A 17,994-nucleotide genomic window follows, 5' to 3' on the forward strand; every position below is an offset into this window, starting at 1 on the left:
TATAAATTTGTTAAAATAAATATATTGCAAAAAAGTAGTTTCATATTTTAATATTTCCAAAAAAATGACAATAAAAACAAAGTTTTATTGAAATCTTCACAATTTTTTTAAATTTATAGCAAATGGCAACCAAAAGTCACACAGCTTTTTTCAAAAAAGTCAAATACTTTTCATACATACCATGCAATACAACACTAATTTTCACTTTACACATCCACGTCTCTACGTTTAGCACTAGTCAATAGTTCTTTTTAGTGTCGGGATAGAATAAATGGCTAAGTAAGGGAATAATTAAATTACCTTAAAAGCTTTTCGATAGTAATTATTTATGTCATCGAACTGTTAGTTAATTAATTTTTTTTTACCACACCCTAATATAGGACCAAAGGGACTTTCAGGTGGGACATTGAGGATTGCATGAACATACCCTAAGTACATATATAATATTGAAATGTTTAAAAAATAATGAATTATTCAAATTTTTTGACTGTTGGAGATGTTGAATTTAATTAATCTAAAAAACATGGGTACGTAATACGTTTATAATTTTTATTTTAACGTTATTGATCTAGGTTACAAAATCTTTCAAGAGTATACATAGATAGATAGATAGGTAGATAGATAGATAAAACTCTTTATTGCATACATAAACAAACACATAACTAAATAGTAAAACAAAAGACATAGAGTAGTATGCAAAGGCGACTTTATCAATATTAGTGATCTCTTACAGGTAACCTTAACTAACATAAACTTACGATAGATTTGTCACCATTTGCATCTAAAATTATAAAAATAGAGAAACCAAAAAAACTCATCATAGGGCCATGTACCTACATTGTACATGTACATGCAGAGCAGCTGAACGATATTCCATAAAGTAGCTTACCGTGTAACACAAGCTTTACAAGCAAAACTCTCTACGGGCTTTCCGCGCAATTATAATACTCGTTATATATACGTACATATAGTATAGGTTTGTTTTCATTTATATAGTGCCTTATCAACCGTTATCCACTCAGTCATTTGTTTCAGTTTATTACGATAGGTCAATTCAGGCACATGTTCAATATTTTTTGTGTGTGATGGACTAGCGTTTAAAAATATAATATTCATTTTAAATAACCAATTCTGACTCTCCATAGGTTATAGTAATCGATTGTCTGGTGCTTTTTAGTGAATATATCAAAATAGATGTGATGTCGTTGAAAATCAATATATTGTAACAAGGACGTAGAAAATAAGGGCATTTTGCTCCGCGTAATGGTCACTAACGGCCCATCTTATTTATTACTTATCGCACGTTTAAAACTAATAGTACGGAGCCCTTGAGCTACAATTACGAACCTAATTACCGAATAATTAAACAAAGAATATATCAGTTTGTTTGTAAAATCCGACTCGAGTGCACAATATGTTAGAAGTAAAGGAAGATATTGTCCAATTGAGAATAGAAGATGTCAAACTGTTTACAACTACTTACGCGAGTCCAGCAGCTCAACATGCTGTAGATATATGGAAAAGAAAATCTGTGACGAACACTTCTCCGATTTCTAAAAGAAAAAACCAAAATGAAATCGATTCTGGTCAAATAAAGAATGGTCAAGGTTTTTTTTCAAAATTATTAACAGATTTTAAAAAAGCTAGAATCAGACCATCAGACACTGCAGACTTAGAAAGCGAAGTGACTAAAAAAATAGTTGATCCTGTCGAAAATGCTCAAATTGCTAAGGAATTTGTGATTGGCAAAAGTTTGTATAATAGAGATGTTTTGGACTATATAAAGGAGGATAAAGAGAAATCACCATCGAGGAAGTTTTCTATAGTAGTGCAAAACAAAGTAAATAAGTTGAAACTGCCCGATTATTATAATGGTAGTCAGATGTTCATGCCTAAAGGCGAGCGACTATTTTGGGTGTGTTTTTTTTTTTACTTTTTGTCTCTAAAGTTATTAGTTCTTAGGTATTTTATCTTTTTTTTTAGTGTTATTCGTACAGTTTAAGATTGACAAGAAAAAACTTTATAAAGATTCGATATATTTCAATGATTTGTGTAAAGATTTAACATAGAGCTCTTAGATGGATTCCAAAGAACACGGGTTAAAATTTTATTAAGTTTAAAAGGAATATTTTAGTATTTTTTATACTTAACTCACTTAGAAAATAGTTCAACTCACTTTGGCGGGGCCGCGACGGTGCGGTGGCCAGAGATATATTATGTAGAAGATATGTCACAATAATATAAGAAACAAGATTGTTACTGTAATAATATTTTTGTTACTGTAATAAGCAAAAAGATTATAATTCATTAAATACATTGAATAATCCATAACGAGTTTATTGAAATTCCATAAAGAAATTTCTTAGGAACGGTATTTAAATAACCACTAAGCCATATACTTGCATGTAATTATGTACGTACGACTCTACCTAGTGAACGCGTAGATTAGTCGGTTAGCCCCAGTAGTGTCCACAAATTACAGATATAATATAAAAAATATGATTTAAACGATTAAAAATTAAATTATTCAATATATATAACAAGTAGAAACCAAAAGCCAAATTATAAGAATGTACTGTAAAATTTCATAATAAACCCGTTCGGTAGTTTTTGCGTGAAAGTGAAACAAACATCCTTCCCGACAAACTTTTACATTAATAATATTAGTAGCATGTATATGTGAAGAACAGCACAAATATCATATAAAAGTAATATAATAAAAGGCCTACGCCCATACTCTTCAGAATGATTCATTCTATGACCAACATTTACCTTAATCTCGTATAATCTTTTGACTTACCCAAAAAAACTTTATCATAGTAATTCACGGTATAGATATGTGTATACCGTGAATTTTTATGATAATTTTTTTTATTGATCTCTCAGTTATGTCAGTTGTGATAGGAATGTTGTTTCAAATATAACGCCTGTAATGGTTTTTTTTTGCATATATTTAATAAAATAATATCCGATAATCGATACCAAATATTTTTCATAGAGGAATGGAGCTTCTCGAAGTATTCAATCAATATCGATATTGAATTGCTATGAAAGTTTAAGTCGAAATTAAATTACTAAAACGCGACTTTGAGTTTCGCCATTAAATACCCAAACGAAGCAGTAGTTTTTGCTTTGGCAACATTTACATAATAGATAGCCTAAGCTATCATAAGATATCCAAACCGCCCTATCCGAAGTATTGCTTCGTTTGGTATGTAGAAATACCAAATTTTCGAAGTTACATACATACTATTTTAGATGTTAGATTTTTGGTAACCGCCACACTAGGGACAAAAACAAAAATCAAAACTTTATAACTGCTATATACATACGTATACTATATTTGTCTAGTATATTTTAAAAAAAAAAATTTGCAGTTAGGTGAGACCCGCCCAAGTTCCTTCGGTCCAGCAACTTATCAAGATTTCAAAGATATTCGGTCAAGGTGCTTAGCTGAGGGGCGACTGTTCGAAGATCCTGAATTCCCTGCCATCGATCGCAGTTTGTACTACAAGGAGCGATTAGATAGACCTCTGACATGGCTACGACCGGGGGTAAGGATAACGTGTGCTTTAATATATTTTTTTGATTGATTGATTTCTCGGTATATGGCGTTTCGAGCGTGCCAGTTGAGCACAATTCATTTCGCCAATGTCACGTTGTATGGAAAACAAATATATTTTTTTTTATTTAAGTACTTGAATTTTTGCAACCAATTTCTAAGATCAGGTCAGGCGCAAGGGCACAGGTGTGCAACTGTTAACTTTTAACACCACAGGTTGTGGGTTCTATTCCCACTCGAGGAAATGAAATATTTTTATATTTTCACTACCTAGCAAAGGAGGCAAAGTGCGGCATTGAGCTTCGCCATTCAACATAACATAGTCTCCAGGCAATGTGGAATTCTAAATAATTAATTTACGCTACGATCTAATTCAGGTGAAAAACTGTCAAAGAAATCTTAACAGTAAAACTAGATTGGTTCTACCTACACTGCTAGATGGATACAATATGAAGCTAAATTATATATTCAGATAAAGTCTACGCTTTTTATTTCTTGTTATAGCTTATGTTCCTTGTTGGTTTTGATTCAATTTCAAACTATTTGACTTATTAATTTCTTATAAATATTCCTCTTGTATGTACAGACAGTGAAATTGTGACCACTTTGAAGTTAGCTTTGTGAATGTTTGCGGCCACGACTCGTCGACGGCACTGTAAATCTTGATTTGTGTATTCTAAAGTAATTATCCTCAATAGGAAATATGCGAGAATCCCCAACTCTTCGTAGAAGGGTACAGTCGTTTCGACGTGCAGCAAGGAGAGCTCGGCGACTGCTGGCTTTTGGCCGCTGTTGCCAATCTTACATTACATAGAAAGTAAGTTTATTGTGTTGTTTTTTACATGAACTTACTTTGGTTTAATTTATACATCTTTAGAATAAAGTTATTGGAATAATCGTTAATAAAATAAAAAAATAATTGGAAGGTGTTTGAGGCGCTGCTGGTGGTGGCGTTGTAAACGCGACGGTTCATTAATAATTGACTCTATTAGGTAGAATGAATTGTTTTCAATTCGTTGCTTTTGGTAACACGGCAATTGCACGTGGTTGAGTTTCGCCACCCCACTAGCAATGTCTCGAAAACGAGAAACGAAATGTCTTAACGCTAAGTTCAATAAACCCTGCAATTAGCTGAATACAGCATGATCTAAAAAAATTCAGAATAAACATTTTTTTTTTAATCAATAGTAATAGTTATTTTTTATCTGTAAAGTTTTCGAGGTCAGAATAAGTGTCTCTTAACTAAAGCTTAACTTAAAGTTGTTGTGTATTTTTACCCCACATTCTCGGTACTATATATTTTATCAACAGCGGTTTTTTTTAATCGTTAGGTTTCTTTTAAAGACACTTCTTGTTAAGTATTGTTGTTTACTGCACTTTGAATAATCAGAATTGATAATTGACTGTTTTTAAAGTTTAAACATCGTGTTGGGGCTTTTTACCTTACGATTTTCGGAACATCCATGTCCCCGAATCAGTTCGGATAATCGACATTCTAATGTAATAACCTTACTGTTTTGTGTATTCTAAATTATTAAAAGGAAAACTAATATATCGAAAATTGTTTCAGCTTTTGATATATTATAATATTTTAAGAAAATATTTTATTTATAATTTCAAATTTGATTGATAATATAGGTAATAATAATAATTTATATTTTGCCAGGCGTACACCTATAAACGCGACGTTTGTGGGATCCATTCCCATTCGGGATGAAAAAAAAAAAAAATTTTTCTTCGCTCTGGTAACAAGGCTAAGCATGGTGTTCAAGCAATACGCAATTCCTTGATAGTTCGACAGAAAGTGAGGAACGGAAGTGTCTTAATATGGACAGACTGTTTTAACACCAGGTTCCCTTTACCTACACTACTATATGCGAGATACAGTGTGAATCTACTCTAAACTATTTCTTACGTAATTAATTTTTAACATAAGTAGAAATTAACCTTACAAATCGTCGTATTTTTTACGTTTATTTTTTTAGCTTCATGCTGTATATAGCAGGGTAGGAAAAAGGAACCTAGGATTAAGACACTCTTAACACTTTAAATTTTAATAATAATGTTATAATTCTCTATATTTATAATTATATATTATTTTAAACAAGGTCAACATTTCTAGGTCAAACGTAGCGTTGTTTTGAAGCTTATCACTTCAAAATATACAATTATAACATTACATTGATAACGTCATTACGTTGACTGATAACAAGTTACTATAATCCGTACGAGAATAGAATTGATTATTTATTTTCCTATTATATGAACTTTGGCTTAATATAATAAATAAAAGTTGTCTGCGAATAAATAAAATAGGCTTCGGCGTTAAGTTACATAATGTTTTTATTTAGTTAAAATACGGATTCGGACAATGCGTTCAATGTAAATTATTACTCAAGCCACTTATACTTTAAAGTGTTTTTTTTACAATTTTTTTTATTGCACTCATAAATGTGCATAAAAACGAAAAAATAGGAATATAAATAAATAAAAGATCACCAACCAATTTTTAATTAACAATGGATTCTCCTAAAAAAAAGGGAATAATATTTCAGTGGAGTGAGGCATATACATATTTCGATGTAACCCACTGTACTTGTGGTCAGTTACTTTGGGCACTTAGAATGTAAAAAGTGCCATACACAGTGTTTTCGTTACTTATTGTCAACTTCTTATTATTATTTTATAATGAACTAGAGCCACAAGTTAAAGCTGCCTTATTATAATTATACTTATTATACTACTCTAATTTCAGGCTGTTTTTCCAAGTGGTGCCTGACGATCAAAGCTTTGATGAAGAATATGCTGGTGTCTTCCATTTCCGGTAATCATATTTGTAGATACTATAAAGTAATAAAGACGGTTGTGGGTTCATTTGCAGTTCTGGGGCTTGAGTTATTTTCTTTTCCATGCTTTGGTACGACAAAGTGTGGCCTCTCGCCAACGTGAATAATTGGAAATCGAGTGTCTTCACACTCCGTTCCAGATATACCTAGAACCACCATGAAACTAAAAAAATATATATAATATTTAATATACACTTTTTTCAAGTAATTTTTGAAGATAATCCTTTAAATTAAATTTTGTCAATAATTAGTAAAGTAGTTTACAAAATTTAAATGTTCGTTACAGTTTCTGGCAATATGGCCGCTGGGTGGACGTCGTCATCGATGACCGTCTGCCTACATATAGAGGGAAATTAGTTTTCCTTCATTCTTCTGAAAGAAGTGAATTTTGGAGTGCTTTACTTGAAAAAGCTTATGCTAAGTAAGTTTACTTTTGGTATTTTTGGAGTTTAATTCTTAATTTTGTTAAAAAGAAGAATTTAATGATTCATCATAATCAGCCTGTCCTTGTCCACTGCTGGACATAGGCCTCTCCAATGGCACGTCACTGAGCTGAGCATTATGTTCTTTAATTGATTTATACATGATTATATTCTTTAATTTTTTTTTCTATATTGATATCAAATAGTTATTAGACATCTACATTTTGTTTGGTTGATCTATTAACATAAAGTATAGACTAAGATCGATTAACGTAAATAATTTATTTAAATTTTTACATTTATCTTAAGAAAATTTTATAATTTCTTGTATTCATATTTTGTCTATTGAATAAATGAATTCAGAGACAGCTCGGCGTTAAGTTCCGACAATCAACACGCAATGTCTCGAAAATTCGAGGGTGCGTAGGGACCGAAGTCTTAACATTAGCTTCTCTTTGCCTTACCTACCTTAATACAGGGTGAGTCATATTGAACTTTCCGATTTCAATAAGGTGTGTATTAAAAACAAAGCGACATGCAGTAAAAATTATTTTATTGTTTGAAAGCACATAACATGCAGTTTTAATTTAGTTGGTTTTAAAAATGATATCCTGTAAATGTCTACCTCCATTGACCACACACTGCTGAAGCCTTTCCCGGAAGTTGTCCATTACTCGTCGAGTCATATTCAGCGGAATAGCATTGATTTCTTCCGTGATTGCAGCCTTCAGTTCATCGATGGTTCGGGGACGATGCGTGTACACCTTTTCCTTCAGGTAACCCCAGAGAAAGAAATCGCAGGGGGTTAAATCAGGTGATCTCGGCGGCCACCCAACGTCACCTCACAAAGAAATGAGATGACCGGGAATGTCGCGGCATAAATTTGTTCGTGTGTCTAAGTCTCTAACTGTTAATTCTTGCACTACCTGAATCTTGTATGGGTGAAATTTAAGGTCTCTATGCAGTATTCTGCGGACACTACTGAAAGATAATCCTAGTGAAGCGGCATGTTTCCGAACAGAACGCCGAGGGGATTGTTGAATTGAAGCCCGCACTCTATCCACGTTTTCCGCTGACGTTGACGTCCTAATTCGGCCTTGTGGTCTTGTTTTTAATGCTGATGATGATGCTCTAAAATTTGATACCCAATTTCTGATTGTTGGTCCAGTGGGAATGGGATCACGTCGACCAATAGCAAAATGTAAACGGAACGCACGCTGTGTTGTGATCACGGAGCCGCCATTTTTAATAAACTCTTCAACTACGAACGCACGATGTTGTCCCGACCAAGCCATTGCTCACACTAAAACTGCATGTCATGGCGCGTCTAATGACACCATCCCCACCCTTCTACTCCTTCCCTTCTTCGTGCAACGTCCTTCCAAAACCGGAAAGTTCAATATGACTCACCCTGTATATACGAGAAACAGCTTAAAACTAAAATAAAATAAATAATATTTCAGATTACACGGTTCATACGAAGCTCTGAAAGGCGGCTCAACATGTGAAGCGATGGAGGACTTCACCGGTGGTGTGACAGAAATGTATGAAGTAAACGAACTACCCCCCAACTTCTATACTATACTACTGAAGGCGTACGAGAGGAACTCGCTTATGGGATGTAGTATTGAGGTTGGTTTGTGTTTTTTTTATATAATATTAACGGGACACCCGTGGTTTGGTTCTCGTTTCACGGCTCCATAACCCCCCTCTATCTTCTAGTTAAAGTAAAAATTAGATCGAGTTGTTCCGGAGATTATGCCGAACAAAACACGTAGGTCTACCTATGATGGAAAAAGATATCCTATAAGAGTTCTTTTTTTTTTCTTTTGAAGTACGGGACCCTAAAAATGAACATAGACGCTTGTATCTTTTAAACTTGATTCTGCGCTCTAAGGGAGGAAATATGGATAGTTCATATTCGTTGTAACCTCAATGCGATCTTAAGGTAAATGAAATTAACAAACCCAACTAAAATCACATTCATGTTCTTTTTAGTTGAGGTACAGAACTCTATAATAATACATATATTTTTACTTATAGCCGGACCCGAATATTCTAGAAGCTGAAACACCAGCTGGTCTTATCCGGGGACATGCATATTCAGTGACTCGAGTGAAATACGTAGATATAGAAACCCCGGGACGCGCCGGGAAAATACCACTACTGCGTTTGAGGAACCCCTGGGGGAACGAGGCCGAGTGGAACGGAGCCTGGAGCGATAAGTATGTATTACATAATATGTACGTATAGTATGGTCGACAAGTCGTGGCTTCACATGATTTTTCACATGATGATAAAGCCTAGCTTTAAAGTGGCCACAACTTGTCCACCGTTCTGTACACACATTAAAAAACAAACAAAAAAAAAACAAAACAAGCGTAAGTGTACGATTTGCTTGTCTTGGTCTTGCCTAGCTTGTGAAGTTAAAAAATAAATTAATGAATAACATTTAGGTAACTCCTACCTAATACAATGGCAATATATATATATTTATATTTTTGAGACCTATTGAGATCTTTGATTTTCGCGATTATTACACATTTTAAATAAACTCTTTAACTGAATTATAAATTAATTTTATGTAATTTTTATTGATTTTCTAGGTCACCAGAATGGCGCTTCATCCCTGAATCGGAGAAGGAAGAATTAGGCCTAACATTCGATGACGATGGAGAATTTTGGATGTCCTTCAAAGATTTTACAAGTCATTTTGATAGGTTAGTCTTTTAAAATATTTTATATTAAGTTTTTAATATGTATTGTTATGAGTTAAGGAAGAAATTAGAAGCCATATACATTATATATTGAGGTCGTCTTAGTGTCACTTGGATAAACTAATCATTTTCACATCCTAGCTATCGTAAGAAGATGAAGCGTGACTTTTGAGTTTTGCCACTCAACGCAATGTCACGAAAATTGGGCGTTGTATAGGGAATGGACTGCTATATGCGCATATAATTTTACCTTTTATAAAATATATTAAAGTCACTATTTTAATAAAACAAATAAGAATATGTCTTTTTATTCAGAGTGGAAATTTGTAATTTGAACCCCGACTCATTGGACCCTGAAGAATGTCCTGAAGGTTGCACTAAGAAGTGGGAGATGTCTGTGTTTGAAGGAGAGTGGGTGAGAGGTAAGTTTTATACACAATTATAGGATAAAATATACTTTTTAAAGATATTATTATATTTTTTTTTTATTAGTATATTTTTTATCTTCACGCTTCACCCCGCACATAGAAGCATTATGCAGCGGGAATTAGTGTTAAGAGACTGTACCCCATTAAGACATCTGACATCATCCCTATCTCATCTGTTTCTCAACCGTTCCACTGCTAATAATAAAATGTCTTTACGTACGGACCTTGAACCCAAAATAATGACTTTAAAAGAAAATCTTCTCTTAACATTTAGTGTTTGTTCTGTTTAAATCGAGTCATTAAAAAACTGTTTAATTTATTTTATGAACATTAAAATGATAATATTATTATATCACAAACGTAATAAAGGTGAGGAAATAAATGATTTGACAGTTCTAGAGAGCGGAGCCGCTAGCGAGTGGCTAGTCATCAATAAAATTGTTCTAAGAATCAGTTCTTAGAATTAGAACATAAAAAATAAGGTTTATTAACAAAAAAATGTATTTGTCAGGTGTAACAGCGGGTGGTTGCAGGAACTACTTAGAAACATTCTGGAAGAATCCTCAATACACTGTGACTCTTAAGGACCCGGATGAAGATGACGCTGAGAACAAGTGTACTGTATGTATTACTATTTTATTTTGTTTTTTTAGTCTAACGCCGCACGTAGCTAGGTTGGTAAAGGGAACATGGTCCGTACCTATAATTGTGATACTTTGACTTTGTGAATTGTATAATTTCATTGGTATTTTTATTTAATTTATGTGTTTTTATTTTCTTCAGATTATCGTGGCGCTTATGCAGAAGAATCGTCGTTCTCAACGTCATCAAGGCTTAGAGTGTTTGACCATTGGATTTGCGGTAATTATAATTATTTTAATTTTTTCTTTACGCTGTATCCCGCATATAGGTACACAGGAGGAACCTAATGTTAAACCGCTTTGTTTCCCACGTGCCGCCAAATTTTCGATAGTGCTGAGAATAATGAGTGGCTACCCTACAACGCGCTTTGTCGACAGTAATAAAAAATTTTAAAAATTACTTGTTTTAGATGATTGTTGATTTTATTTCTATTACACTATTTAAAACTAAGTATAATTAATTAATTAATTAATAATTATATTAATACGATATAATTAAAACTATCGTGTCACAGAGTAAGACTATAAAGGTAATAGTAGGTTCAATATCAAATCGAGGAAATGATTTGTTTTCATTTCCTCCGCTTATAAGATAAAACGCGGCGTTGGGCTCTGCCTGTAAACATTTTATAAACATTTTAACTTGTAAACATAATAGTAACCCTACTTATTTTAATTTATTTTAGGTATACCGTCTTCCTAACTATGGGCACGTACCAAAACCTTTGGATGTCAACTTCTTCAAATACAATGCATCTGTTGGACGTTCTCAAGCTTTTATTAACTTGAGAGAAGTTAGTGCTAGGTGAGTTAGTTAAATTAAAGAACATATCCATATCTAAAAAAAACTTTGCGATACCATATATCTTCCTATTCTAGTTTTTAGAATTCACCTCCAAAATTGAAGATAATTTCATAAATATATTTAATAAATATTCATATAGTTCAAGCGGGCGAAGCCGCCCAGGTCGGCTAGTATTAGATATATTTCATTCTATTTAAAACGTGAAAAATAATACTATTATACTGTGTTTTATTTAATTATTTTTTTTAGATTCAAATTCGAACCCGGTTCCTATGTAATAGTGCCTTCAACTTTCGAACCGGACGAGGAAGGTGAATTCTTACTGCGTGTGTTCTCCGAGAAGAGCAATAATATGGCGTAAGTAATTTTTGTTATGTATGATATATAATCAAATATATGGTAAAAAGGGGTTAAGTTTCATGTATACAACATGAAGCAAAACTCTTTTTTACCAAAACCGTGTAGATGAAGGAGTATGAAATTAGACACGGTTACTATAACTTTTATATACATAAAGAGTGCAGAATCCTAATATTTTAAAAAAAAATTCTTTATAAACTTTTGTTTAAAGTGATATACATAATACTATGACAATGCATATTGTAAGCATCATTTCGTTCTCTTAGGTTATAATATTATATTTTAATTAAACTTTTTTAAATAAGAAAAAATATGTTAATTAATGTATTGTATCTTTGTTTACAGTGAAAACGATGAAGAAATGGGTATGGGTGATGTAGATGATAGAGTGAGTTATATTAAAATTGTAAATACTATGAGTGCTTTGTACATTGTACTTTGGTTTTTATATTTCCATCACTTCGCTCTGGTAACTTGAAAATTCCCTCTGCCTTACCCTGCTATATGTAGGATACAACATGAGGCTGAAAAAAAAGGTTTATGTACAATATACAAACAAGAAAAATTACAAAATAAATTATTTTTTTATTTTTTCTCAACTAAAATATAAATTACACATGTTACTAATTTTAGGTAAAAGAAATAGCTCCGAACCCAGAACCGGCGGATCCGGTGCGCGAGTTCTTCACTCGACTCGCTGGATCCGATGGAGAAGTTGGGTGGGAAGAATTAAAGGAAATACTGGATTATGCTATGAGAGAGGGTATGTGTGTGCTATTTATTTATAGATTATTTATAAGGGTTTTATATATATAATAGGGTCACTGAGTCGTGGTCCCTCTGATATGAGACTTTCCGAACTTTATCGCATTGCTCACTTGAGCATGGGAAAAATGTATCAAAAGTAAGAGAAATATTCTATCAAATAATAAATCAAATCTACGCAGCAACCTACACCTACCTTCAGGGCGGCCACGACTCGTCGACCATACTGTGTTAATGACCGGGCATGGGCAAACAAAAAATCATGACTTGTGTACTATCATTTATAGATAGCTCTTTAACTTACACATAAAAATATCAAGATTTTTGTTTTTCCTTATTGAACTTACTAGATTTGTACTAGTAAATATATTTTTTAATTGAAAATTGCAATATAAAATATAACGTTTAATTATACATATTAGTGAGATTATTTTGAGGATAACGAAAAAATATTTTATTTATTTATGTGCTTTGGTTGTAAATTTTTTAAACTAGCTATTTATTTTATTCTTTTTTTAAATTATTCATTTCTTATTAAAGATAAGGCAGGTTTTTAAATAAAATATGATTAGTATATTAAAGTGGTATAAAGTTTTAATTCCAGTTTTTTTGTATATAATATGCTAGTACCCTTACAAACTCCATAATATACTGGTGTGTCCATAATATGATTATTTTGCTTTATAATAAATATGATATACATATATGATGATATATTTTTTTCTTTATTTTCAATTATTTTACTGATTAAATTATTTTTCTATTATTTTAATAATTATACAAAAATTCAAAACAAAATTGACTGAAAACTAACTTTAACATTTAATATGAAGCAAAATATACGTGATTTATATTTTTTTGTGTACTTGTAATAAAGATTAAATATGTTTTAATATTACATTTATAAAAATGCCCATTTTGAGCTTTCAATGTGATAATGCTTGTGTCTTTTAATGCTTTTTAATTTCGTTTCGCAAACCGTCCGAAGATAATTAATATGTAAGTAAATGTAGCTTTTAAATGTTTTTTTTTTATTATTTATCTGTCGTTTCTATATATTATTTCTTTTCAGCTAGTATAATGTTATAATAAAAAATGTAGCTGTTATTTTTATAATTGTAGATTTATTCTTATTTTGCGATTTTAATTATATATTTATTTTTATTGGTTTTTTTATTATTCATATCACATTGCAAGTATAAAGTTGATATGTAAAATTTAATTTTGGTATATTTGTTGATAAACTCTACTATTTAATTTAATGATATAATTTTGCTAAATATATTTTGGTATGAGCTGTGGTTAAATGTGTATTTGCATAATATTCTTATTTATTAGTAATTACTGGTTACGTCCCTTGCAAATTTAGAAATAGGTATTACTATCGTATTTATTATAAATATAATTTATGCCCTCCTGTAGATATTATCTTTCTATTGGCTTTTTATAAGTAAATGTTATGCAATAGATTTTATAAGCTTATATCTCTATTTTTATATACATATGTATTAATATTAATATTTACTCGCAAAATATTTTTATTTGCTGTAAGATATGTTAAGTTAAATATTGGGATATTTTTCTAAATTATAAGTCAAATCAATATCATAAAATATTTTAAAAATCTAAAAATTTCCTAATTTAAATTGACACGGTCGTAGTGTAAGTCTTTCGCCTTTCTCACTATAGTTTGGTTATACATACCACCCCACTCCACTTTCCTTATCAGGACACGTTTGCATGTTATTATTTATAAATGTTTGAAATATCATATTTTGATCAAAATATAATATTAATATAATAACATTTCTAAATTATCCAGTGTCCAATGTTTCTCAAATAATACATTTCGACGAACCTTTTCTTTGACTTTTCCTTTTGACGATCAACATTTGTCGTAAGCTTTCTTTTCTTGAATTACGTATAGGTGTATGAACTGATTTAGATTGTGTCTATAAATATTCAAGTCAAATATGGGTATCGTATCTATATTGGATTCCTCTTCTTTTCCTTTTTTTTTATAAAAAAAACTGATGCTATTAACCCTGATGTCAGCAGCAATATATAATTTTCCAAATTTTGAAATTAATTGCAATTTTCATGGCCCCTAATGTTCGCTAACTCTCTTGATCTAACATATATAAATATTTATATCATATTTAACACCTACCATAATATTTCCAAAAATTTAATATTTATGTATATTTGAAAAATATGAAATCTCATGATAGGAATATTACATAATAAATAGTTTAGGTAATATAGCTATAACATTGGGGTACAGAGATGGCGATGCGTCACGGGCCCGCGGTGTACGACAGCGGGGGAGGCGGGGGTTCCCCGGGCTCCCCCCAGGAACAGAGTTGCCTCGAGCAACTGCTCTGCGCCCTCTGCTCGCCGATTTGTAAGGAACTCGGCATAGACTTGCAGCAGGTTACTCAGCAGCAGCAGCAGGAACAGGTGCATTTGAATCAACCACAACCGAATCAAGGTATGGGTTTTGTAGATTTTTGTGGATTTTTGGTTTTGTAGCTTATTGCTTTTTTAATTATGGCAGAATAGTTATAGAGAATCTATGCAGAATATTTTACAATTATTTTGGTTAAAACGTAACGTGGGTAATTAAAATTGACGCATCATGAAATAAGTTTAAAATTATGATTATATTTTGGTTAAGAAGTCGTAAAATAAAAAAAAACGCTCTAAAATTAAGTCCTCAGACACTTGTAGTCTCTCTAAATACTAGTTTACACAAATAAAAGTTTAGTATAAAATGAGAGAAAATATAGTTTTTTTTTTTCTATTATATGTTTATTAATGTGTTTTAAGATGTTCCAGGTGACCAGGCGACGACGAAACTTATATTATATACTTTTATTGAAATGGAGGCAGTCGTTTAAAATGTCTGTTTTTGTTATATAAATATACTTTTATTTACAGATATGCGTTTTGAGTTTTTATTTTTTCATATGAAATTAGTAAAATAATGCTTATATGTATATATTTATAAGTTTTGTTTAAGCATTATTTTATGTTATTGATTTTTGAAAATCGATTTTTAATTAATATGTTAAATATTGATTTTGAATCGATTTTTATAAAATTTTTAGCTTTATTCGCTACTAACATTGAAATGTAAATATTACCAATATATTTTGGAAATATTTAAATTTCTTATTTATCGCTTTTATTGGCATGGTTCTGTGGCGTTGTACCAAAAATGGGCATTTTATAAATTATATTTTTTTAATGTAATATTTTCATTTAGACTTTTATTGTAAGTCACCTCCATTTCCATAAAAAATGTATTTTACATTTTCATTTGTGATATAAGTTAACTTACTTACATATAAATAGTACTTTATGATAAGATCGCTAATGGGCTAGACCATAATCAAATTGAATATTGTTTAGTATTAGTAACATATAAAATTATGCCTAATTAGCGTATCTTATAGTAAGATAACTTAAATCAGTTTTTACCAGGTTTTTTATGTATATTAAAATTATATTAACACATTTATTGCAACTTTCAGAACTAAAAGGCCAGGGTTTCTCAAAGGATGTGTGTAGGAGTTTGATCGCCATGTTAGATAAAGATAACTCCGGTGGGCTTGGCTTCGAAGAGTTCAAATCTGTTTGGATTGATTTACGTCAATGGAGGGTGAGTTTTTTATATTAACACACTAGCGACCCGCTCGCGGCTTTTAACACTTGGACATATTTTTTTATTTTTTTTTATTTTTTGTATAATTACTGTTTTATCGAATTATAAGAACAGTCTGCCTTAAGGAAATCTACTTAATATTTAAACATGTTTTAACTGGAAAAAATGTTTTTATTTATTTAAATGATATGTATAATATCTGTCCTAACCCTTCCAGGCCGTGTTCCGCCTCTACGACACGGAGGGGCGCGGCGCTATTCCCCCGCACCAGCTGCGCGCGGCGTTAACCTCCGCCGGCTACACCGTCAACGCGCACGTCCTCAACGTGCTGGCACACAGGTACATTCACCCCTATCCCTACGCCTATTATATCCGCTTTTCCCCCACTCGTTTCTTACTTTCTTTTCCCATTATCATCTATTTTTCTAAATTGATTCTTTCTTTAATGTTCTATATTAATAAACATTTTTAAAATTATTTAAGTATTTGTTTCTATTGAGATTCGATTTCTGCTTTAAAAAAATATCATCATAATTTTCTTTTCTTATGTTGTTCACTACACATAAATGTTTAACATTTTTTTATATTAGTTTTAAAACAAGGCAAGCTATATAGATATTTTTTCATCTTTTTTAATATTTAATCAATAAAATATTAATTTATTATTTTTAAGATACGGTTCAAGCGACGGCTATATTTACTTCGATGACTTCATAATGTGCGCTGCCAGACTTAAAACTATGATTGGTGAGTTAATTTGTATTTTTACTATCTTTTTTGTTTGGTTTTCTTTTGTTTTTAATGTTTTTTTTTTAGAATAGTAGAAAAAAATACAAATTACTATGAATTTTAAACAGTTAGTTTATTCTTTTTAAGACTATCTTCATTCATATTTACATAATATAATAATTTAGACTTGGAAAACTAGTTTAGTTTGTCCATTAGTTAGTTTGATTGTATGAATGGAACTGACATTATTTCATACCGGTAATAGGTTTTCCGGACCATAATAAAAACTTAGTAAAAATCATTTCCTCAGGAATTTTAAGGCTATCAAAATAGCCTATATAATCATAAGTAAATATTTACATATTTAGCACTAATGTTTCTAGTACTTATAGTTCTAAATATATTGTAAATAAAACAGCAAACAACGAAACGCCCGAGCAACTCGAAATGAATCCCTGAGCGGAACGTCGTCTGGAAATAAGTATACAAACATACTTACAGATAATATTATTTATATATATATATATATTTATATAATGCAAAGAAAACATTAAATAAAAATTAGTTTTTAATTTTATTCAGTAATGGAATTTGACTAGGGCGTACTTTTGCTAGATTTTTTTCGTCTTTCAACTAATGTCAATGTTTATTTGCATTATATATATGTGTATATACAATAATATTTACTTACACTGTGTCTCTGTGCTTATTGCACACACAAAAATAACGTTTGAGAGTCCATTTTTATTTTGTTTTGTTTTATTATCATTTATTGTTATAATTAATTAGAATTATATTAAAATTTGTACAACTATAGTGATACTCTCAATACGTTATAAATTACTTTTTGCTTCAGAATTCATAAATCGAAAATGATTTAAATTTTGTGAAAGAATATAAGTTTATTGTTATTATAATATATTTATTATAAATCTGCAAGCAAATAGTAAAAAAATCACAGATCAAAGCTATTTGTAGATAGAAAGCAAAAAATGTAATTTTCGTACATTTAAACATACACAGACGTACAAATTATCATACAAGTAGCTTTC

General features: G+C 31.1%; 1 protein-coding gene across 15 annotated transcripts in view; it reads left to right on the forward strand.

The window, feature by feature from the left end:
• Window positions 1–17,994, forward strand: part of CalpA (calpain A) — a 38,105-nt gene that overhangs the window by 19,375 nt on the left and 736 nt on the right. For 6 of the 15 annotated variants that reach the window (XM_085190334.1, XM_085190356.1, XM_085190366.1 and 3 more), the window contains exons 3-20: window positions 3,378–3,554; window positions 4,261–4,379; window positions 6,318–6,386; window positions 6,695–6,829; window positions 8,294–8,462; window positions 8,874–9,055; window positions 9,437–9,550; window positions 9,863–9,969; window positions 10,487–10,596; window positions 10,759–10,836; window positions 11,303–11,421; window positions 11,671–11,778; window positions 12,127–12,169; window positions 12,415–12,544; window positions 14,831–15,037; window positions 16,083–16,210; window positions 16,431–16,552; window positions 16,887–16,960. In XM_085190334.1, the coding sequence (XP_085046460.1) occupies window positions 3,378–3,554; window positions 4,261–4,379; window positions 6,318–6,386; window positions 6,695–6,829; window positions 8,294–8,462; window positions 8,874–9,055; window positions 9,437–9,550; window positions 9,863–9,969; window positions 10,487–10,596; window positions 10,759–10,836; window positions 11,303–11,421; window positions 11,671–11,778; window positions 12,127–12,169; window positions 12,415–12,544; window positions 14,831–15,037; window positions 16,083–16,210; window positions 16,431–16,552; window positions 16,887–16,960 (2,191 nt within the window). Of the gene's footprint in view, window positions 1–1,045; window positions 1,916–3,377; window positions 3,555–4,260; window positions 4,380–6,317; window positions 6,387–6,694; window positions 6,830–8,293; window positions 8,463–8,873; window positions 9,056–9,436; window positions 9,551–9,862; window positions 9,970–10,486; window positions 10,597–10,758; window positions 10,837–11,302; window positions 11,422–11,670; window positions 11,779–12,126; window positions 12,170–12,414; window positions 12,545–14,830; window positions 15,038–16,082; window positions 16,211–16,430; window positions 16,553–16,886; window positions 16,961–17,360; window positions 17,424–17,994 lie in introns of those variants that run through there. The other 9 variants (XM_085190349.1, XM_085190399.1, XM_085190407.1 and 6 more) reach the window with 7 other exon arrangements.

The sequence above is a fragment of the Heliconius melpomene genome, chromosome 1, assembly GCF_056956725.1.
Source record: "Heliconius melpomene rosina isolate 202511_hmr_F chromosome 1, ASM5695672v1, whole genome shotgun sequence".
Classification (NCBI taxonomy): Eukaryota; Metazoa; Arthropoda; class Insecta; order Lepidoptera; family Nymphalidae; genus Heliconius; species Heliconius melpomene.